Source organism: Meleagris gallopavo, chromosome 14, assembly GCF_905368555.1.
Source record: "Meleagris gallopavo chromosome 14, MGAL_WU_HG_1.1, whole genome shotgun sequence".
Classification (NCBI taxonomy): domain Eukaryota; kingdom Metazoa; phylum Chordata; class Aves; order Galliformes; family Phasianidae; genus Meleagris; species Meleagris gallopavo.
This window is the reverse complement of record NC_139417.1, coordinates 802,675-824,570: the sequence shown is the minus strand read 5'-3', so window position 1 is coordinate 824,570 and position 21,896 is coordinate 802,675. Positions and strand designations below refer to the sequence as shown.

The 21,896-nt window shown below is 59.3% G+C and overlaps 2 protein-coding genes across 10 annotated transcripts in view; both read right to left on the bottom strand.

The window, feature by feature from the left end:
• Positions 1 to 141: 141 nt before the first annotated feature.
• Positions 142 to 3,008, bottom strand: TMEM115 (transmembrane protein 115). The gene is made up of 2 exons (XM_003209976.3): positions 1,929 to 3,008; positions 142 to 1,274 (listed from the first exon to the last, which is right to left on the bottom strand). Exons 1-2 carry the CDS (start codon positions 2,780 to 2,782, stop codon positions 1,076 to 1,078), a joined length of 1,053 nt encoding a protein of 350 aa, XP_003210024.3. The 5' UTR covers positions 2,783 to 3,008; the 3' UTR covers positions 142 to 1,075.
• Positions 3,009 to 3,827: 819 nt separating this feature from the next.
• CACNA2D2 (calcium voltage-gated channel auxiliary subunit alpha2delta 2) overlaps positions 3,828 to 21,896 on the bottom strand; it is a 128,783-nt gene continuing 110,714 nt past the window's right edge. For 6 of the 9 annotated variants that reach the window (XM_085235616.1, XM_085235618.1, XM_085235620.1 and 3 more), the window contains 33 exons: positions 20,321 to 20,452; positions 20,184 to 20,241; positions 18,931 to 18,981; positions 18,753 to 18,852; positions 17,589 to 17,747; positions 17,357 to 17,464; positions 17,131 to 17,209; positions 16,924 to 16,973; positions 16,535 to 16,624; positions 16,378 to 16,446; positions 16,159 to 16,233; positions 15,724 to 15,798; positions 15,208 to 15,279; positions 15,004 to 15,075; positions 14,863 to 14,924; positions 13,714 to 13,790; positions 12,719 to 12,739; positions 10,876 to 10,936; positions 9,320 to 9,417; positions 9,130 to 9,220; positions 8,922 to 8,984; positions 8,714 to 8,817; positions 8,538 to 8,636; positions 8,338 to 8,432; positions 8,068 to 8,115; positions 7,830 to 7,901; positions 7,502 to 7,654; positions 7,374 to 7,426; positions 6,719 to 6,774; positions 6,507 to 6,630; positions 6,307 to 6,416; positions 6,049 to 6,137; positions 3,828 to 5,715 (listed from right to left, as the gene is read on the bottom strand). In XM_085235616.1, coding sequence (XP_085091742.1) covers positions 5,587 to 5,715; positions 6,049 to 6,137; positions 6,307 to 6,416; positions 6,507 to 6,630; positions 6,719 to 6,774; positions 7,374 to 7,426; positions 7,502 to 7,654; positions 7,830 to 7,901; positions 8,068 to 8,115; positions 8,338 to 8,432; positions 8,538 to 8,636; positions 8,714 to 8,817; positions 8,922 to 8,984; positions 9,130 to 9,220; positions 9,320 to 9,417; positions 10,876 to 10,936; positions 12,719 to 12,739; positions 13,714 to 13,790; positions 14,863 to 14,924; positions 15,004 to 15,075; positions 15,208 to 15,279; positions 15,724 to 15,798; positions 16,159 to 16,233; positions 16,378 to 16,446; positions 16,535 to 16,624; positions 16,924 to 16,973; positions 17,131 to 17,209; positions 17,357 to 17,464; positions 17,589 to 17,747; positions 18,753 to 18,852; positions 18,931 to 18,981; positions 20,184 to 20,241; positions 20,321 to 20,452 — 2,795 coding nt within the window. In that variant the 3' untranslated portion in view covers positions 3,828 to 5,586. The remainder of the gene's footprint in view (positions 5,716 to 6,048; positions 6,138 to 6,306; positions 6,417 to 6,506; positions 6,631 to 6,718; positions 6,775 to 7,373; positions 7,427 to 7,501; positions 7,655 to 7,829; positions 7,902 to 8,067; positions 8,116 to 8,337; positions 8,433 to 8,537; positions 8,637 to 8,713; positions 8,818 to 8,921; positions 8,985 to 9,129; positions 9,221 to 9,319; positions 9,418 to 10,875; positions 10,937 to 12,718; positions 12,740 to 13,713; positions 13,791 to 14,862; positions 14,925 to 15,003; positions 15,076 to 15,207; positions 15,280 to 15,723; positions 15,799 to 16,158; positions 16,234 to 16,377; positions 16,447 to 16,534; positions 16,625 to 16,923; positions 16,974 to 17,130; positions 17,210 to 17,356; positions 17,465 to 17,588; positions 17,748 to 18,752; positions 18,853 to 18,930; positions 18,982 to 20,183; positions 20,242 to 20,320; positions 20,453 to 21,896) is intronic. The other 3 variants (XM_085235617.1, XM_085235619.1, XM_085235622.1) reach the window with 3 other exon arrangements.

Below are 21,896 nucleotides of genomic sequence, written 5' to 3'. Positions count from 1 at the left end.
AGGCAGGTGCTTGATTCAGACCCTTGGCCCCCATGAGCCTTCACAGCACCCCAGCATAGAGCAGCTCCCAGTTTCGGGAGAATATCCTCCCCCAGCGTGCAGTTCCATACCCCCTGTGCAGTGCAGGGACTTGACAAGCACTCTTTTAAAGAACTGTTTATTGATAACGAAATGTCTGTGTTTTTCCTAGTTGACAAAACCTTCCCGTGTGGTCCTTTAAAAAAATAAATTCGTAACACCACCGTGGGCTGCATCCCAGAGCCCAGGGTAAGGAGCTCCAGGAGCAGCCTCTCCCTCGCAAGGACAGCCCAGCCACACAGAGGGAGCAGAAGAGGAGGGGGATCCAGTTTCTACCCACAGGACAGAAGCCTGGTGCCAGGGGAAGCAGCGAGTGCCCCGCTGTAAAAATTAATTCCAGCTTCTAGGATAATCTGACAAACGGATTAGTCGTGCAGCAGCCAAGGACACTGGCTCCTCCTGGGGAGTCACTGCAGCAGGAGAGGAAAGAGGAGAGAACCAATGGAACAAAGCCATGGGAGTCAGGGCAGATCCCCGCTCTACGTGCTTGTGGCAGAGCCAAAAAACAGGCACCAGCCCTGTGTGGGAGCTCTGTCTACCTCCTGAAGGGTGGAGGGAGGGTGGAAACAGGCAGGGGATTTGGAAAAGAGACCCACGAGCCTTCTCATTTCCTAGATTAAGAACAAAACTAACTCAAGAAAGGAGAAAATTAAGTTCTGAGTGCAGAGGAGAAGCAAGAGAGCATGGTGCTTGCTGACTTTGCTCCCAGGGCGTCATGAGTTTCCTTCGTGACTGAGTGCAGAGGCCTTAGGGAATGGAGCTGGGCAGTATGGATCGGTTCCAAGTCTCCCTCTGGAACAAAGCCCTCAGCACAGACATCCACCTCCTCGTGAGAAGCCCCAGCCACTCGTAGCAGGCAGCGAGAAGCAGAGCCCCGTGGCACTGAGGTAGCCCCTGCCCCTGGGTCAGCAGCGTCCCCGCAGGCAGTGTCCTGTATGGGCACCTGCAGCTCTCCCGCAGAGCCAGGGTGGGGAGAACGGCGCAGTGCAGCTGCAGCTCATGGCTGGGACGGGGCATCCTCAAAGGTGATCAGGCTGCTCTCATGGCCAGCTGCCTTCCCAGCCACACTGGCCTCAGGGAGCAGTGGGCCTTCGCTCTTCACCACCACCTCCTCCTCTTCATCCTCCATGCTGGGCCAGGCTGTCTGGTCTTCCACGCGCTTCAGCCGCTCATTCAGCGCCTTCAGGGCCAGCTGCCTGCAGAGCAAAGGTGGGTGAAGGCTGATGTGAGGGGACTGTGAAATGCGTTACTGCTCTGCCCTGCTCCTCTTGCCCTATGTGCAGCTGGAACCAGCCCTGCTGCTGTTGTGACCAGCACCAAGGATCCCTGCCATGCCCATGCTGCTTGAGCAGGAGCTGTACTGAAGACAATGAAGCCAAACAGAGCCACCTCTGCTCTGAGATGTGCAGTTCTCTTCCCACGCGGTGCATTTGGCTGCTGTTGGCTCACATGGGAACCACTCTAGGAGCTGTACAGGAACAGCGAGCCAGTGCCTTGCCCCGTGACCGCAGCACAGTTGCACATGCAGGGAGGGCTCGGTCACGGTGCTGATGGGCTCTCGCTGTGCCAGGTGACAGCACAGCCACAGGAACTATGTCTCCCACTCCCTGACCCCTCCCCAGGCCTCCCACTCATCCCCAGTACTTTGGCTCTGCCCTGGAAAGCGAGGGTTGTGTCCTCCTGCCCCAGCTGCACTCCCTGCGCTTCACCAGCGAGTGGGCAACGGCAATGGACAAGTGCCAGCTGCTGAGCCCACAGAGAAGGCTCCCTTCAGCGCCCTGAGCCTCCACCTCCCCACATTAAGAGCACCACTGGTCAACGTGCACCAGGCAGAGCAGGGTGAGCAGTACCTTCTCCTCTCGGCATCCTGCGGGTCCGTTCCCGGGAGGCTGATGGTGATGGAGGACGGGGCGCCCACATCATAGCGCTTCACCGTCTTCCGGCAGAGCCGCACCTTCACCAGAAGCGTGTGCACCAGGTTGGCCGCCAGCCCCACTGCGGGCTGCAGGATCTCAGGGAAGAACGTGGCAAAGGCGAAGTGGTCAGACATGTCTCCGCGGCCCCTACTGTGCCGCTGGTAGAAGCGGAGATAGACCCAGCTGGAGAGCAGCCCAAAGCCGTAGGAGGCCAGCGCAGGGCTCTCGATGAGGGTGGCGAGCCGCAGCGCGGCCAGCAGCAGGAGCAGCAGCACGGGCACGGCCTTCATCCGCACCTGGGGCACCCTCAGCACGGTGCTGTCGCCCATGGTCTGCTTGAGGGCCACCAGCACGCCGGCCAGGAAGCCGAGCCCGCCGTGGATGTGCACGTCGAACAGGTAGGCCACGTGGAAGGTGGCGGCGTAGGTGAGGAAGTAGGCGGCGGCCCCCAGCAGCCCCACGGACGCGTTGACCACGGCGAAGAAGACAAGCAGCTCCAGGGCCCCCCAGCGCGGCTCCAGCAGCCGCCCGGCCGCCACCACCGCGCCCAGGCTGAGCGCCACGCCGGCCACCCGCCGCTCCACCAGCCCGTGCGTCAGCAGCGTCCACAGCCAGCAGCGGGGCAGGAACAGGAAGCCGGGCGTCACCGCCAGCCCGTAGGCCGTGTCCAGTGCGAAGGACAGCGCGTACAGCAGCAGCACGGCGCCGCTCACCGCCTTCACCACCACGCTGGTGCCGCCCAGCGCCGCCACGCAGTGCTGCCGGGCCACCGGCAGGTACCGCCGCATCTTCGGGCCCGGCCCGCCGCGGGGAGGAGGCCGACGGGGCCCCGAGCTCCGGGCCTACCCCCGGAGGGGCGGGGCCGGGCCCCCTCGCGGTTCCCCCTGCCGGACCCTGCCCCCCGCCCGCCTCGCAGGGCCCCGACCCCGCGCCGCACGTCCCCTCTCGGGCCGCGCCGCTAGGCCAGGCCGGGCGCGGACAAACAGCGCTGCGCGCATGCGCCGCCAGGGGGCGGGGCCTGCGCGCGAGAGGCGTGGACGGAGCGGAGGGGCGGGGCCTGGAGCTGGAGGCGGGGCCAAGGGGACGGGGGGCGGGGCCAGGGAGAGGAGGGGCAGCCCCGCCCAGCGCGGCGTCTGCCGTGAGCGGGGACAAGTGGGGGGCGCGGAGGCGGGCACGTGGGCGCCGGCATGGGAGTCGCAGACGTGAGGGACGCTGACGCGGTGAGGACGTGGAAATGGGAGGCACAGACATTGGGGGCACGGATATCGGGGGCAAAATGTGGGGACTACGGACGTGGGGCACAGATACAGGGGACACGGACACGAGTGACGGACACAGGAGACACGGACATGAGAGGGACAGACACAGCGAACTCGGTCATCGAGGGACGGCAGACATCGGGATGCTGACAAGGAGAGGCCGTGGGCGCTGAGGGCACAGATGCTGTGGGACAGGGGTTGGGGGATGTGGGGTTGGTGGTGCAGGGGGACAGATCTGGGGGACGTGGGTGTGAGGACACAATGTGAGTCGGGGACGCTCAATGGGCACGGGTGGGAGGCACACAGGGGACGCGGACACAGGGATATTAAGGGGGTACGTAGGCATGGGACAGTCACAGGGCACTTGGGGACATGGACATGGGGACACATTCATCAGGGGACACAGGATAATAAAGGGACACAGGGACAGGGCAGCCCGGGGCTGGGAATGTGGGCTGCATGAGCCCACCCGTGTCCTGCTTGTGTCCCCTGGCACAGCCCAGCCAAAGGGAACAAGCCAACGTCCTTCCTCCCTCCTCCCCCATCCCCTGGGAAATGATGCAGCCACCACCTGTGAAGTGAAAATATGAACATTATTTAATAACTGAGTCTCTGTAATAAACCATTTGAAAATATTTTACAAGGAGTCACACGCACAATATCTTACAAATTGTCGTTTTGTTGGTTTTTGAAGTTTTCCAACTCTTCTGTACAAAAAGAAAAGAACAAATTAAAAATAAATTAAATTAAACCAATTAAAAACCCAAAGCCTTTGAATGAGCAGAGAGAAGCTTTCGGGGTGGGGAAGGGGCGGACACGGCGCTGGTGGGGCAGGGGGCCGGGGCTGCGCCGTCCCTTCGTCTCTTGGTTTTAACTTAAAATAGACTAGATATGTATATATTTATAGTTCTGTATAGTGGCGGTTTCTCGCGGAGCACCTAACTAGACTACAGCAGTACACACACTCCTGGTAACACAGAGCCATCTGTTCAAACACGGTTCCCAGAGACAGTAACCAAACACACACTGACTGAGAAAGCTACAAGCAGAATGACCATTAATTAACCCCAGCGCTTATCAGCGCCTCCCCAGCCCCTCCGGCTGGCCCTGTGCCCACTCCTGTCCCCCCAAACGCCGGTGGGGCCGGGGCTGGGGACAGCCAGCGAGGAGCTGACAGCACCTGGCACTTGGCACGGCCCTGCTGGGAACACAGGGCTGGGGACAGGTGGCACGTCCCGTCAGGAGACACAAGGTGTGTCCCGTTTGGGGACAGGCAGCACGTCCTGTCTGGGGACATATGGCACATCCCGTCTGGGGACAAGTGGCATGTCCCCTCTGGGGACACACTGTGCTTCCCGTCTGGGGACATGGTGCATCCCATCTGAGGACACACGGTGCATCCCATATGGGGACACTCAGTTCTTCCTGTTTGGGGACACACAGCACGTCCCATTTGGAGATGCTCAGTGCATCCCGTTTGGGGACACAAAACACGTCCTCTTTGGGGACACACAGTGCATCCCATCTGAGGACACGTGGCATGTCCCTTTTGGGGACGCTCAGAGTGTCCCATTTGGGGACACATGTCCTGCCCTGTCCCGCTGGCTGGTGTGCGGTTTCTTTTGCAGGGCGGAACAGAGGGGCCAAGCAGAGCTGGGGCAGACGGATGGGAAAGGTTTCACAGTGATCTGCAGAACAGAAAAGAAAAAAAATACAATTTTTGTGTTTTTTTTTTTTCTCCTTTTCACCCCAATATCTGTGCCCAAGACACATGAATGAGAGCAGATGAGCTGAGGGTGGGGACCATGGGCTTGGTCCGGTCCCGGTGAAGGTGACACGTGGCTCCCCGCACTGAGCCCCGTGCCGCAGGGACACTGCAACCACTGTCCTCCTGCAGCCCGAGGGCCGGCATCCCCGTGACCACACTGAGCAGGACAGGCAGGCCAACTCCTCTTCCCTTTTTTTTTGTGTGTAATTTTTTCCCCTTTTATCCCACGTGTCTTTGTCACTGACAACACGCACCATCGTTCTCCAGGCTGAACTAGATGTAAAAAGATCTGGTTTAAAATCTTGAGGCTAAAAAAATAGGCGAGGGGGGGCTGCAGTGATGGGGGGCAGCCAGAGGGGGCTTTCGGAGTCCAAGTGCCCGTGGGGGGCCGGATGCCGTCCCGGCTGGGGGGCCTCCTGCCCACACCCCAGCTCTTCTTTGGATGTGGCCATGGGGAGCGCGGCCCCGAGGCCATGGGGCTGTGGGGAGGTTGCTCCCATCCCACCGGGCCTTGGAAAGGGAATGGAGATGGAGGCTGAGAGAACAGGAGGGCGGCGGGCGTGGGTTAAAGGCAGGCGGCCGGGGGCAGCGGGTGCCGGCTGGTGCTGGCGTAGAGGAGCAGCAACTGCAGGGAGAGCAGGACCCCGAGGGAGGGGGTGAAGGATGCCCCTCGGCCGCAGTCTGAGGTATCTTCCTGGGGGGGCAAAGGGAGAGCAGACATGGGGCACTCACAGAGCCAACACCACACCGCAGGGAGATACGGTGTGACCTGCCCCTGTGCCCCCACATAACGATGCTCCCCTGGGCCTCCCATGGTGATGCCCCCTCCCTTAGGGACCCTACGGCTCCGAATTCCCCCAGAAGGAAATCTCATGGCTCTGATCTCCCACAGAGAGGCCCCCAAAGCTCTGTCCCCACCCTTCCCAGGAGGGCACCCCAAGGCTCTGCCCCCCTCCGGGGGGATTCCCCCCTCTGATCCCTTTCAGTCCCCTCCCCCATCTCCGTGCTCCCTCAGCCCCTCACGTACTGTTGCATTGTAGTCAAAGCAGATGTGGGGGCCTTTCCGGTAGCGGGGCCTGTCCACCAGCTCACACTGGTTCGGGTCTCTCGGGGGAGCTTAGTGGGTCAAGGAAACGATGGGGACCAGTGTGGCAGGAGAACACGGCGCACCTCAAGGTCCTCACGGTGCCCCATGGCCACGAGGCAGCTCCCCCTGCCCTGCCCTCCCCTTGCCCCCTCGTCCCTGTGCCACCTGCGGGGATGGCCCCGTGGCTCCAAAGGATACCCCTGACCTCAGCCTGCAGCAGCTTGACGGACTCGCATTGGCTGCACAGGGGCTTGTCAGCCACCACGAAGAGCAGGTTGGTGTTGGCCAGCCTCTGCGCGTGGAACAGCCTGAAGGACGCACGGGTGGCGTTGGCCTTGTGTCACCATCCCCCCATGAAGCCCACGGGGACACTGCCAGGATGTAGGGGACAGACCCACCTGGAGCAGTTCCCGCAGTCGATGATGGCGTTGTAAGTGGCGTTGACGGTGCTGAAGTAGTACTGCGTCTGCTTCATGATGCAGCTCGTCTCCCTCGCCTCCATGCCTTCTGCCATGACGTCCTCTGCATCGACACAGTGTCCCGTGGCTGTGGGTGCCCAGCAAGGGGACATCACCCATCCACCCACCCCTGGAACCAAGGTGGCTCTCACCTGTCTGGAACCAGCTGCTGTAGGTAAGGCTATAGAGGAACTGCTGGAAGAGGGACCTGGAGATGGGAACGTGGCTGTGTGAGCTGTGCAGCCCTGGGGACACACTGGTGTCACCCAGTGGTGCCCCAGACAAGGGATGGGATGGCACTCATAGAATCACGGAATCATTTAGATTGGAAGTGATCCCTTAAGTCATCAAGCCCAACTGTTGACCCAGCTCTGCCAAAATCACTGTGAAGCAAACACATGTCCCAAACACCACATCCACGTCTCTTTGATACCTCCAGGGATGCTGACGCCAACCACCTCCCTGGACAGCCTGTCCCAATGCTTCACAACCCTTTCAGTAAAGACATTTTTCCTGACATCCAACCTAAACTTCCCCTGGCACAACTCCAGGCCATCCCTTCTCATCCTACAACTTGTTGCTCAGCGGAAGAGATCAACTCCATCTCGTCACAGCCTCCTTTGAAGTCATTGCAGAGGGCAATGAGGTCTACCTGAGCCTCCTCCTCTCCAGGCTAAACGATCCCAGTTCCCCCAGCCTCTCCCCACCTAGATTTGTTCTCTAGGCACTTCCCCAGCTTCACTGCTTTCCCCTGGACACCCTCCAGCACCCCAATGTCCTTCTTGCTATGCGGGACCCAGCACTCACCAGGCTGCCGCCGAGGTCCACCAGGCCAGGTTCAGCAGGTCGGCCACGGTGGGCTGCGGGAAGAGGGGTGGTGAGGTGGTGGGACCCATGAACAGTGCCGGCACACCCATGGGTCGATGGGCACTCACCACAAAGACACCACGTGGTGCAGCGCCTGTGTTGCTCTGGGCCTCAGGGGCACAGACGGACTGGAAGTCGTAGGACTCTTTGCGGGCATAGAAGGAGTTGTTGTAGAGGGCAGACATCAGGTTGGCATCTACCTCGCTGAAGAACTTGCCCACCTGAAGTGAGACATCGGAACAGTCTGCACCCAGTGGCACGGAGCAGACCTTGCTTTGGGGTCTGCTGTGGCAGGGACTCAAGCGAGGGTGCATTATGCCACGTGTGACATGAATTTAGAAGCCTCAGCTCCCTGCTGCCATCAGGACTCAGCATTCCGGGGATTGCACTGCTCACCTGGTACCAGTGATCCTCCTGATTGGAGAGCACCAGGAAGCCACCGTCATCAATGAGGACGCAGATGAGGTCCTGGGAAAAGAGGACAGCATCACCCACCTGCCTTGTCCTCCGTGGGCAGGGCAGTAGGGATCTCCAGCACCACCTTCACTCACCCCTCACCCAGGGACTTCTTCCCCTTGGGAGGGCCTGCAGCTACAGGGACTGGGCACCACCCAGCCCTGCTCTCAACACTCACCTTGTTGTTGGCCTCACAGTCCATCTCACAGCTGCTCGAGGGGTCACACTGTCAACCAAAATGGTGGCAGAGAGTGGGGTCAGTGGCACCGTCCTTCCCTGTTCAGGGAGGATGTGCCCCCAGTGGGCTGGAAACTGGTGCCATGTACTGGGTGATGGGGCTGGAGCTGCAGGCCAGTGGGGACATGGGCAGCAGCGCCCAGGAGTGCTCCCCAGTCATGTCCCTGGCAAGCAGAGCCCTGTCCCCATCCCCAGCCCGTCCCCAGCATACCCGGCGGGAGCCCAGCTGGTCACGGTCTGTCCGGTTGCTTGCCAGAACCTTGAACTTCTCCGCCCAGGCCTCCAGGTCCAGCTTCACCCCGACCACTTGGGGAGAGGAGCCGCAGTCAGAGGGGGGAAGGGGTCAACCCTGGCTCTGGAGGGATGGGGACATCCCCAGCCCAGTCGTACTATCACCCAGCCCCTGCACACCTGCTGGCTTCAGCGTCTTGCCCCCGATGCTGAGCTCCACGGCGGTGCTCACCAGGATCCCAATGGTGTTGTTCTCCAGATCCAGCCCCTGGTACCCATCTGTGGAGGACAGGGGTGGCATGAAGTGGCACATGGGGACAGCCAGGGCACACCTGCAGTGCTCTGCAGGCACTCACCATCCCTGTAGGGTGGTTTGAATATGTAGCCCTTGTTATCTAGGCTCCTGCGGTAGAAGCTGGCATTGAAGGGCTCCGGCTCCTCCTCCCAGTCATCTGCGGCTCTGGAAGGGAGCGGACACAGCCATGGGTGCCCCTTGTCCCCAGCTCTGCCATCGGATGTGCCACCACAAGAAAGCAGGCAGGGGCACCCCACCAGAACACTCACTTGTTTGGGAAGACACGGGTGATGCCACCATCTGTGGCTGCGAAAACAGCCAGGAGACTGTACCTGCAGGGAGAGGGGGGTATGCAGAGTGTCAGTGGGGCTTTGTTGTGTCCCTGTCACCTGTCCCAGCCCCTCAGTGTCCCCAACCCCCTCTGTCCCCACATCCCCAGGGACAGCTACAGGGAAGGGTCCTCTGTCCCCTGCCTACGTGTTGAGGTCCTGGTCCTTCCAGACGCGCTCCACCAGCTGCTGCGTGATGCCTGTGTCCAGGATTAGGTTGTGCAGGAGGAAATTGTCACCTTGGGAGAGGAGCAGCATGAGGTGAGGGCCGGAACCTGTGGGGCTGGTCATGCCCATGACCTGCATCCCGCCCCCGTGAGCTGACCCCGGCTACTCACACTGCTTGGAGTCTGGGGTCACCTTTTCCATGAGGGCAATAAAGTTCTCCAGGAACTCGGTGTTGTTATCTGACAAGTCGAGGTCTTTGCAATACTCTCTGGGGTTTGGGTGACAAAATGTGTGGTTCACAAGGATGAAAAAGGTAAGGTCAGTTTTCCCCCCATGCCAGTCGTGCTCATGTCCCCTCACCTGCTGGGCTCCAGCCAGGTGCCCAAGGCCCCATGCCACCTCCTCACCCCAAACCCAGCATGGCAGTGAGGAGCAAGCTTTGCTGGGCTGTGGGTATCTCCACCACTTGTGGTACCTCTGACTCCATCACCTCTGCAGCCACTGAGGTGCCACCAATGTGCTGTTAACCCCTTGGTATAAACTGGTGCACCCCATGCCCCGTTCTCCCCATACTGGTGGCACTGGGTGCTGTTGCAGCCACCATGCTACATGTCCCCATCCATACCCGCTGGCAGTGGTACTTACCTCGGGCACATGCTGGGGACCCTGGTGACAGGGATGGTGATGCTATGCCCGCCCTGCTGGGTGCACCCAGGGTCTGGTTGCTGGGCATTACCGGGGTGAGGGCTGCCTTGGGACCCTTTCCACAGGGCCACCGTGTCCCCTCTCGGGGGAGCAGCCATCTGCACAGCCGCGCGGATGCACACGGGTACACGGACGGCACGCCCACGGGGAGAATACGGGATATACGGTTTCTGAAAATGATTGGTGGCACATCCTATGGGTGCCTGCTGAACAGGAGGGGGCTCAGGGAGCTGCTCCATGGCCCAGAGCGCTCGCCCCACTTTTTTTCATCCAAAGCTCCACAGCTCCAGCTGCAAAAGCCACGTCCCCCTGCTGCGTCCTGAGTCAATGCTCCCTAGCTAAGGCAGGGCAGATTGAGGCAGAGCCGCTCCTCCCACTCCATTCTCCATCCCTATCTTGATCACACCATGGACAGCTTCTTAATTATAGGATTTGTACATTTCTTGTTGAGATTCTGCTTTGGCTTCCATGGTTCTCAGACCTCACTGCCCCTGTACATCGCGCGAGGACAAAGGACAGCCCCAAAGTCACCTCTGATGCTGTGCTGCAGGCACCATAGGATTGACCTGCCGAATGCAAATTGCAATGACGAGGACCCCACCAGCAGGTTGCTTGGCTGCAGCACCGGTGCATGAGCACACAGATGATCTGCCAGAGGTGTTAATGAGGGATGCTCATGGGTTGCACTCTGCAGCCATGAAGGATGGGGTACTGGGTGCCTGCACACCCTGCCTGGTGCCCTCTGCTGACTGTGATGCAGGTGGAGGAGCACGTCTGTCTGTCTGTCCGTCTGTTCATCTCGGATTTTCAGAAACGATACCTATATATGCACGTGCATAGGCAGGGCCTCGCCACGTCCATATATACCGCGCTGACCGCAAGCCCCCGGGGGGACCTGTGCCACCATCACCGTGCGGCACACGGGCACACAACACAGAGCTGCAGGGGAGGTAGGCAAGGCGAGGTGGGGGCAGCAGGGCCGGGGGGATGCACACCTCGGCAAGCGCACACACAGAGCTACCTGGGAGCAATGAACACATGTCCCTCCGACTCAAAGCTGTTGGGCAGCAGGTATTCAAAATCTGCAACAGAAAGGCGATGTTATCCGGCGGGGCTGCAAACGGAGATGCTGGGGGGCTCAGGAGGGAGAGAGACAGACAGAGAGAGGGCAGGGACAGAGACTGGCTGCGTTGGTAACAAGAGAGAAAGGAAAGCCGTCGTGCTGGCCGGAGGCCCCCGCGGCACGGAGTGCCCACCAACGCGCTGCCAGCATGGGGAGGATTTGGACCGAATTGGCGTCGGAGCACAGTTGGCTCAGTTGGGCGGCACGCTGGGACGCGTGCACACACACGCATATATATGTGCGCATGGATATATATGCATGTTTGGTGGCGTCTCTCTCTTATTAGGGTCATCGACAACGGGAGGAACCGCATGCTGTGCTCGTGGAGAACCGCCGAAACACTTGGTCATCGGAGAGAAAAGGAGTTTTCAGGCATCGGCATGGCCAAACCAGGCACCTTGACGAGGACAGTCCAACCCGCGGCTCACCAGGGAGAGGGGCCGAGCAACGCGCTGTGGGGTCCTGTTGCGGGCCCCCCCATCCCTGGGGCACAGCCCCAAATCCTCGTCCACCCCGCTCCTATTTGGGGGGTCCTCGCTCCCAGGGATGTCCCCTTGGGGCAGCGGTGGATGCGTGCGTGTGGGGAGGTGACATCCTGGGTCCCCACGGTGTTCCCCCACCCACAGCGCGTTGTGCGGCCGGGCAGTGCGGCACGGCCAGAGGTTGGACTGTTGCTCTCCGAGGGCTGTAGGCAGGGACTGGGAACAAGCCGATGAGAGGAGGAGGAGGAGAGGAGCACAGAACGCTCGCACTGAGCCCATCCGCATTGCCATTGCAGGGGCAAGGGAGGAGGCAACTCAAGGCTGATGGGACAGGGCTGAGGGGGACACCGCTGCCCGCTGCCGCTCCCTGGCTCCCGGCCCCACTGTTCCCTCCCTGTCCTCCCACCGTGGCCATGTAGGTGCCGTATGATGTGGGTGTGCGCATGGCAGGGACGCTGTCATGTCCCACTGTGGATGACACTGGTGACAACCACCTGGCTGTGTGGGGTGACCGCCTGCAGACCCCGATGCCAGGACATCAAGCCCTGGGGTGAGAGCTGGTGCCTGGATGGGGCTGATGGTATCCTTGCAGGGCAGGGGACATGCAGCATGGTGACATCACAGCCCATCCCAGAAAGCCCATCCCAGGGGGCAAGGGAGCGGTGGTGAGGGCACCACTGGGGTCCCTGGGCCCCGTCCCTCCACCCCACATCCCCAGCCCTGCTCTGCACAGCCCTATCCCGTTCAGGTTGAGTTGTCTTGAGGGGGGAAGGGAAGCAGAGGAGCTGGGTTCGGGGGGGGAGAAGAGAACCGGAGGGGTGAGAGCAAGGAGAGGGCAGCGAGAAGAGGGTTCGGCAGAGGAGGAGCGGGATCCCGGCTAGCTACTGAAAACCTCGTCCATCAAAAACAATTTTGGATGAGACCGGGCCTGGAGCAGTATCAGGTCGGATTTTGGAGAAATGTGCAGGAAGGGAGTGGGGTCACCGTGGGAAAGCTCTCATGAACATAACAAGACATGTCGCTTCCAAGTAACAGGGGGCTGGAGGAGTGGAGGAGGAGAGGAGAAAGAGGAGGAGGAGGAGGAGGAGGAGGGGGAGGAGGAGGAGGAGGAGAAGGCAGGGTCGTGGCGGTTTGCAGGTTTGGCAAACGGGCAGGGAAATGGGCAAGCAGGGGAGGTGGGAGCCGTGGAGGCAGGGCTGGGGCCGACACGGGGCGGGACGGGTGGTGAAGGTGAGTGGTCTGAGACTGAAAATACTTGCCCTTCATTTTGATGTTTGGTACTGTGTGAATCCACCATAGAGAGAAAGCAAGAAAAACAACAAACAAAAAAACAACAAACGAAAAAAAAGGGGGTTGGGTGGAAAGGGGGGAGGGGGCACAAACAATATTTTATTCAATCGCCGTTTGAATAAAAATATTGTGTATCATAATCATACCAAAAGGAAACCTCTTGCAAAAAACGACACGTAAAAGAAAAAGGAAAAGAAAAAAAAAGTAAAGAAACAAAAAGGCCACAGTGAAATAATAAAAGATGCCGAGATATCACTAGAGAAATATATATATATATTCAGTACTCCAAAGGAAAATGCGAGTCAGCAGCAAACACTTGCAACAGTCTTGGTACAGCGATGCTCGCACTGCGGGGCATGCAGAACGGCGGGCGGGGGGCGGAGGTGGGGACCCCCCTCCCGGGGTCCGGGGGCTCCTGGCAGCCACAGGGGCCGAGGGCCGGGGGGGTGGGAGCTGGAGGCTGCACCGGCCCCGCTGTCGGGAGAGGGTGGGAGTCCGGGGTGGGGGGAGAGGGGGCCAGGCTAACACACAAGTACACGGATTCAACCGAAAGGAAAAAATCAAAACCAACCGAAAGCGAACTCATTGAAACAATAAGAATGGTTGAAAGCAAAGAATTGTAATCAAACAAAGAAAATAATAATAAAAAAAAGACCCATGCAAACTTTCACAGGCTTGGCAAATTCCCTGTGCTGCAGCGCTATCCTGGCCCCAGCAGTGCCGGCCGCTCGGGTGCCACGTGCCAGCACCCAGCCCTGGGCGCAGCTGGTCCTGCCTCGGGTGTGTGCGCTCACCTCCTTGCGCCTCTTGGGCTCGCTTTTTAGTTTGCTTTCCTCTCAGAGCTATTCTCATCCCTTTTCTCATAGGGTTTGGCTTCGTTCTTTCCCCCCCGACAGCCGTATCTGGGGGGTGGGCAGGGGCAGAGGGTGTGCGGGGGGGACACGGAGGGGAAGGGGCTACTTACACTTCACTTGCAGGATCTGGTCACTGAGGTTGGCCTGGATGTAGTAGGTGCTGTAGGGGGGCAGGACCAGTCCCAGGCTGCAGGGGAAGAGCAGATGGGCAGCATAAGGCACGGCATCATGCAGCATCCATGGGCATTGTGCGGGCATCCATGGACACTGTGGGGCACCCAGGACAAACATGGGGCACCGAGAATTCCTGGGGCACTCATAGGCATCCTGGGGCATCCATAACCATCATGGAGTACCCACTGGTATCCTGGGGCACCCAGGGCCACCACAGAGCCTTCATGGCCACCATGGAACATCTGTGGCCATTAAGAGGCATCCAGGACCATTCCGGGGCACCGAGGGCCATCACAGGGCACCCACGGCCATGATGGGACCAATCACAGTCATCCTGGAGCACCCAGGGACATGCTGGAGTACCTGAAGCCACCTTGGTGCGCCTAAGGATGTTACTGGAGCACCCGGGATTTCCCATTGCCCCCAGGGCCATCCCCTGGGCAGAGGGAGGTGACCAGCCAGCCCAGCCGAGGTTGTTTTCAATACTGAGGGCAGCGAGTGCCTGCCTGGGCACCCTGGGAGATGTGTGTGGAAGACAGACCAACTGACCCCAAAGAGGGGGAGCCAAAAAGAGTGGTGACCCTCAAACGAAGGGTCAGAAGATTCCCAGTGAGCAGAGAATGGAGAAAACTCTTATATGGCCAATGGCTCTGGGAGAATCCATGCATCAGGAGGGCTCGGCACATGAGACTGTGAGATGGGAGTGGGGAAGGAAGAGATGGGAGGTGGTCCTGGGGCTGCCAAACCCATGGAAGATGCTGTGGGAGTGTGCCAGGCCGGTGGGCACTGGCTGCAGAGGTGTGGTGGCATTTGGTGACAGCATTCACGCCCAGCGCCGAGCTGGGAGAGCGCTGTCTTCAGGGTAGTGCTTGGCGGTCTTGGAGGTCTTTTCCAGCCCAGAGGATTCTGTGATTCTACAGATGTGGAGGAAGCTTTGCTCTCCATCTCCAAAGCAACATGTGCAATGACCTGGAGTGCACCTCTGCCACTCCCTGTCTGTGGGGTACGCTCGAGGTGGCCTTGGGGACCTCTGGAGCTCCTCGCATGTGTCCCCATGCTGGCGCAGGTCCTGTGAGGCCGCTCACCTGTAGTTGGTGCTTTTGATGGGAGCCCACGTGTAGGTCCTGAACACCTCGTCGATGTATTGCTGTTGGGTGGGGGTGGTGGGTCAGGGCTCTGCATGCTGGCACCACCCCACGTGCCATGCCCCATCCCTGCAGTGTTACCTCATCCAACGACTTGATGAGTGTCTTGATGAACCTCTGCCCATCGTTCCCATCAATCATGCTTCTCCGGATCTGGGGGACATGGAGAGGCACGTGAGGGCAGTCTGGTTCCCGTGCCACCAAATGTCACCCAGGGATGGTGACTGGTCCCCAGCGGCAGCCCAGTGGAGCCAGCCTACACTGCTGTGTCCCAACCCTGCCCACCTCCTCCTTGTTCTCATCCTCCAGCTCGGCATCCAGGAAGTCCAGTGTCACGGGCTCACGGAAATTGATGATCTGTTGGCGGAGGGGGAGGGCTTGGGAAGGGCTCAGGTCTCCCGCAGACTTTGCTGAGCACAAACAAACTCATCACAGCCCCCCACCCATGGTAGGACAGAGAGGCTGCTGTCACCTGACGGGCAGCCTGTTAGCATGGAGATGGGTGGAGCGTGACATAGCTGCCAACAAGACAAATGGGCCCTGGCAGTTCCTCACCACTTGGTCATCACTCGCTGCCCAATGATGAATTCCCACAATTAGCTCCTCTGCAGGAGCTGATCTCCTGGACTAATGAGCCTATTTGCCTAAGATCCCTGGGAATTCCTATTTCCCCTGGGTCATGGCAAAATCCTACACACTGCTGTCAGGAGGGTGGCAAGAGCTTCACATGTGCTATGTCTCCTGGCCACGGTGTCCTCCAGGGGCAGAGGTGAGGTCCTAACCAGAGGTGCACCCACTCACCTGGGGCTGCAGGTTGGGGTGCAGCAGCACGTAGCCATTCAAATCAATGGCGAAGACGTAGCCATTGGCGCCCAGCTGTGGGGGGACATGAGGAGGGGTGAGCTGTGCCATTCGTGGTGAGCCCATGCCACCCCTGAGCCCAGCCTCTGCAGGCCCCCAGCCTCCCCCAAGGCTCATTTTTCCTCTCCAACCCCCAGAGTTCAGCTCCCCCTTTTGTAGAGTCCTGGAATGGGAAGCATGCAGGTGCAATGGAACCCAGCCATTTTCTTCTCTCCTTGACTCTGAATATTGTATTCTGAACCACTGCCCATTGTCTCTGCAATTGGCTCTGCTCTGTGTTCCCAGGTGCTGGAGGTGCCCACACCATGCTCAGTACTGCAGTGTGGCACCAGGACCCTGGGGCAGGGGCAGATGGGGCAAAAGCTCCCCACGCACATTGTATCGTGGTGTCAGCTTCTTGATGTCGTTCAGCGCCACATCGATCCCCATCACGCCCAGGATGAGCTGGTTCTGGAAGGCAGCACGAGGCAGTAGAATCAGTGGCTGCACCCACACCCAGGGCGAAACCCTTCAGGCAGCACTCATGGGTGCTCACGGGAGCTGTGCTCACCCTCTGGCTCCACAGAGGGGACAGGACCCCAGGAGTGCTCCTACCTTCCTGTCGCTGTTGTCCTCTGTCAGGTTGAACACAGGCAGTGTGCCCGTCACCACCAGCCCCAGTCCCTGTAGCAGCACAGGAGGTGTCACCCAGCCCTGTGGTGGCACCTGGCTGTCACACCACATTAGGGCTGTGCCAGGTGGGCACCCTTACCAAAGCATCCTGGTAGACGTTGGTCCACTGCACCTGCTTGGCACGGTTCCCAGCCAGCACCATGGGCCTGCCCAGCACATCCAGGTACTCCTGCGGGGACAGGGGCAAGGGACAGTGAGACATGGGGCACAGACACCTCCTGCATGCTCCTGTCCTGTGCACGTGCAGGATGGAATCTCAAAGTGGGGCCACAGAGGTGCCAGCACGGCATCCTGCAGGGAACAGCTGTCCCCAAGGGTACATGGTGACAGCCCATATGTGAGGGAAAGGGGCAGGGGGTACTGCACAGGACATATTCCAACAGTACCAGTCTTTTGGGGCTGGGCAGCTTTTTGGAGTGCCCCAGAGGGCAGCTTTGCCTGCTGCTATGTGTCAGCACCCCGCCTCACCTGTGTGTTGATGCGGATGGCACCAATAGAGGGGATTTCGAAGTAGTAACCTCGGAAAGGAAAGAGAGATGCAGGTAGAGAGCCAGCATTCTGCAGCATCTGTCCCACTGCCTGCCCATGCTGCCAGCACCACTGCCAGCCCTCACGTGCCAGGTGACCCCACATCCCAGGGGTGCTTCCAGCCATGCGTGCCCAGCCCCTGCTCACCTTTGTTGGCACACGCCATCCACTGCAGCGGGGTCACGTCATAGTTGTGCTGCCCCACAGAGAAGGTAAAGACACGCACCTGCGGCACAGCATGGCTGTCAGGGCACATGGCAGCACTGGGATCCTGCTACAGGGCCCCAAGTTTGTCCTGTGACCCCATCTCCAAGGTGCTCAGAGCCTGCCAGCCCCTGCCCATCCCTGTTGCCAGGCAGTGGGGAGCGCTCACCGTCTTATTGGGCCAGTTGTACTTCTCAAAGACATCCTGCACCCGGTCCTCACCGCCATCCGTGAACATCATGATCATCTTGTTGCAGTTAGCACGCGTGATGTTAGACTGCGAGGTAGAGGGATGGCGTGTGAAGTGAGAGAGGGTACACGGGGAGAGGGATGCTAAATCCCAGCACCCATGGGTGCCTCTCAGAAAGCCCCCAGCACCCATGGGCACAGCCCCGGCTCACATTCTGCAGCTGGTCAAAGGCATATTCGAAGCCAGCCTTGTAGTCAGTTGTGCCCTTGGCCACCATGCCCTGCACATCCTCCTTGAAGACCTTCTTGTTGCGGATGTTGGCCTGCACCAGATGCTTGAAGCATGACACCGGCTTTGCCTTTTCGTTGAACTGGGAGGGAGAAGAGAGAGCGAAGGGTCTTGGGAAGGGGAACCAAAAGCAGCCCCAGCAGCGCATCTGTTCATTGCAGGGGATTTGGATCAGATAATCCAACTCAAATGATTCCATGATTCTATGGTTTAGTGATTCCATGATTCTATGATTCCATGACTCCGTGATTCTAAACTCATGGGCTGGAGGATGTCCCAGTAGTACAGGGACACTGGGGAACTGGAGACACTGGAGTTATCTCAACCTGAGTGTGCTCGCCTGGCACTTTGGGAAATCAGTTTGCTGTTTTGAAGACTAGACCTCTGGCTTTGGCATTTCCAGTCATGGAAATAGCACATCCTTGGCCAGCACCCTGCATATGGTGGGTCAATGGGCACATCCTGCTGCCTCTGCAGCGTGCTGCATAGCAGCTAGTGAGCAGAGAATTAAGGGGTGATGGAACAAACCCTATAATTGGCATTCTGGTACGTGTCTGGAGCATCTGGGTATGCACAGGAGGTGAGGGAACACGTGTGCCGAGCCGAGCCGAGCTGAGCCATGCTGCATAGAGGCAGCAAGAGCAGGTGCTGCCTTCTGCTTCTGCTCCGTTTCCTGGCAGCAGGGACTGCATTAGGGGAGCAGTGATGCGGTAGAGGGGCCAGACGTGCTAACGAGCACCGGCGTGGTCACGGCCAGGCGGGGGGGCAGAGGCTGCTGGCAGCCCAGCTCATCTCCATGCATGGCCACCACACTGCACTATGTCACGGGCTGGTGGCACTGTCATGCAAGCCAGTAATGCCATGGCTCCCTCTGACTTTGCTTGGGCTCAGGCATCCCCCAGTGGCTCAACGTTGCTGGGCTGATGGCCACCATGTCCCCAGCACTCCCCAGAGATCCGGGACCCCTCAGGGAGCATGGGGCAGGACTGGATCCCTACAACTCTCCTTGAGCAGGCCTTGAGCTGCTCAGCAGCTGCCAGCAGCACCAGTTGAGGATTTCTTGTAAAAGAAACAGAGCGGGGCTCACCGAGGCCACGTTGACGTAGTCATCATCCGAGAGCGTGTCCAGCATCTCGTGGACTGAGGTCTTCATCAGCTTGAGGGTGAGGCCGCTCACACTGCCGCTCCTGCCACAGAGAGGGGAGTGGGTACTTGGCACGGGGAGGTGGAGTGGGGGGTGCCCACTGCCCGCCTGCTCTACTCACACATCCACGATGATGACCATGTCCTTTGGGGATGAAGCACCCTGGATGTACCTGCGGGGCACAGAGGGGGTCAGTGTGTGGCAGGAGCTGTGCTGGGGGTCCCTAGTCCTGCCGATGCTGTGGCCCCACCAGGTGGGCATGTGGAGAGGCACGGCCAACTTGCCGCCGCGTCAGCTTAACGAGCTCTAAATGCTAAACTCCTCCATCATCGCAGCCCTTTTCTGCACGCTGATTGTGCTGACACATGCATCCATATTAAAATGTTATTTACCCCCCTGGAAGCTTCAAAGGCCAGGCTGATGAGGTTATTTTTAGCTCTGAAATAATAACGGCGTGTAAATCATCCTCCCACCCCCCAAACAAATCAGGAGCGCTTTCTCACCCCATAGATGCACCCAGGCTGTGCAGAAGCATCTGGCTTGGCCCCAGCCCCGTGGCACTGTCCTATAGAGCATAGGGATAGCTCTCCCCCTGCCCCAACTCAAAACCAGCACTGCTGTTGGGCCAGGGCCTCAGCTTGTTCCCCCCGCCTGCTCCTTGGGAACTGAGATGCTGTCTGTAATGGGTTGTGGCACCACATTTGTCTCCTGTGTCCCACTCAGATTAATACCCAGAGCTCCGCAGGAAAAGGCTTTATTTAATAGGGCCATTTGTCAAGGGAGGGGAAGGAAAGCTGGAGAGGCTGGTGGCACGGCTGGGACATGGGGACCCAATGTGCCCCACGGGGGCTCTGGGGATGGAGCTGCTGGGGTTGCTGGGGCACAGGTGGGCATCGTCAGTGGAGCAGTGTTAATTAGCACTGCCAAATGAGCACGTCTACCTGGGCTAATGGGGAGTGACTCCATCATACCCAGTGCAGTGTGTGGCTCAATGCAGCCTGCAGCCAGCACTTAGGCACCACGGTGCTGGCACTGCCTTTGCTGTCCTTCTGGTTCCCTGTTTGCTGCAGGAACGCTATGTGGGATCGGTGTGGGGCACCTCTACCTACGCCATTGAGATCTGAGGGCTTATCTCCACCCCCACCCTCACCTCACCAGTGCTGGAGGAGGGGAGGGAGCGGGAGCTGAAAGCCGCAGCCTGGCTGCCCCTGCCTGTGTTATTGTATCCATTTTCCAACGCCAACGATGTGTGAAATGAAAATTGGACAGAGCTGGCTGCTCACAGCACCGGAGCACGGCGTGCCGGGGGCAGCGGGGAGGGGGCACAGGGGACGGGGGCCCTCGCCTGTCCCCCCTCAGCCACTGCCCCCTTACCAGGGCCGTCTGCGCACGTCGTACAGGTCGATCTTATTGGGTGCTCTCCATGGGGTGGCTGTGGGGAAAGGTGAGCGTTGAGCAAGGGGGACCTGGGGACAGGGGACCAGGGGCAGGGGGCTGCACACATCACACACCAGGGTAGTAGCGGGTGACGCCGGTGGCGCTGCCAAAGACCTGCCAGAGTAGGGAGGGGTCTTCCTTGCGGTTCTCAATGAAAACGTCCTCCAGTGCCTGCGTCCAGTTCAGCTCGTTGAGGATCACGGTGGCTACAAGGCACAGACCGGGCGGTGGTGGGCACACCGGCATCCCACGGGGGACAGCGGGGCACATGGCACACCGTGTTCCTTCTACCCCTTCCCCAGGAGCCGCTGCTCTGCATTCCCGCTGGCCCCCGCACTTGATGCTGAAGCAATTAAGACGCCATCAAACAGAGGTTTTAAATTATTCAGCTATTAAAGCAGCAGATAAGCTCCTGGCAGCCTCAGCCCGCAGTTAATCAAATGGGGCCAACAGCATGCGGGGACAGTGGCATGTCCCCATGGGCATGGGGCTCCTCTTGGAACCCTGATGGCAGCAGGGCCCTGTGGTGCACCAACACAGCCAGGAAACCCCCTGTCCCGTTGGTGACAGTGAGGACTGCCACCCCTGGGTGACGTGTCCCCAATCCCTGCCTTGGGGCAGCACAGGGCTCAGCACTCCGTGGCGTGCAGCAGTGTGTCCCTGTCCCACCTCGTCCTTATCCCCATCCCCGCCCCACCAGCAAGCGATCGTAGCTTTAATTAAAAGTGGCACCGTAAATAAAACACACATAGGATGTCATTTGCATGTGTAGCCAGGGGTGACGGCAGAGGGTGGCTCTGCAGGGTTTTAATCAGCGCATGGGGACGTGCTCTCTGGACTGTCCCCAGCCCGGTCCCCAGCAGGGTGGTGGCTGTGCTCCCACACAGCACCAGCACTGCACTGGGGTTTGGAGCAAAGAATGCTTCCCCCAGCTCACTCTGCCTCCCCTCACTCTTATCATTTGTCTCATGAGCTGCTTGGCCTGTGTTGGCTGGGTAATAAAACTAATTGTAATTTCTAATCCAGAGATGCTGATGTGGTGAAATTGCTCTCTGGCAACATGGCTCTGAGTGTGCGAGACAGGAGCACGAGCTCTGTCCTTGTCACCTTGCCCAGGAGCCCTTGCCAAATGCCAGTGAGTGAGAGTGGCAGGGGGTGCAGGGCCGTGTGGGGATCGTGTTCCTCAGCAGCGGTGCCAGGGCTGGGTGCAGTGCACGGATGGAATCAGGCAGGCAGCAGTGCCCGCTCTGTGCAGAGCAGCCACTAGAGGGAAATGCAGACCGGCTGTCACCATGTGTCAGATGGACTGTCACTGCGCGCAGCTGCAGCCGGGAGAGCTGGGAGAGCTCTCGCTGCTCAGGAACTGTCACCTCTCTAAAGTGGACATGTCAGCCTGGCCCAGGTCCACAAGCTGGTGTGGCACATCCTGCTCTTCCACCACATACACCATTGTTCATCTATCTGTTCATCCATCCACTTGTCCATTCTTCTGTTCATCCATTGATCCACCCATCCATCTATACATCCCGTCCATCCATCCATCCATCCACCCACCCACTCATCCGTCAATCCACCTATCTGTCTGTCCGTCCATCTGTCCGTCTGTCAATCCATCCATCCATCCATCCATCCATCCATCCATCCATCCAC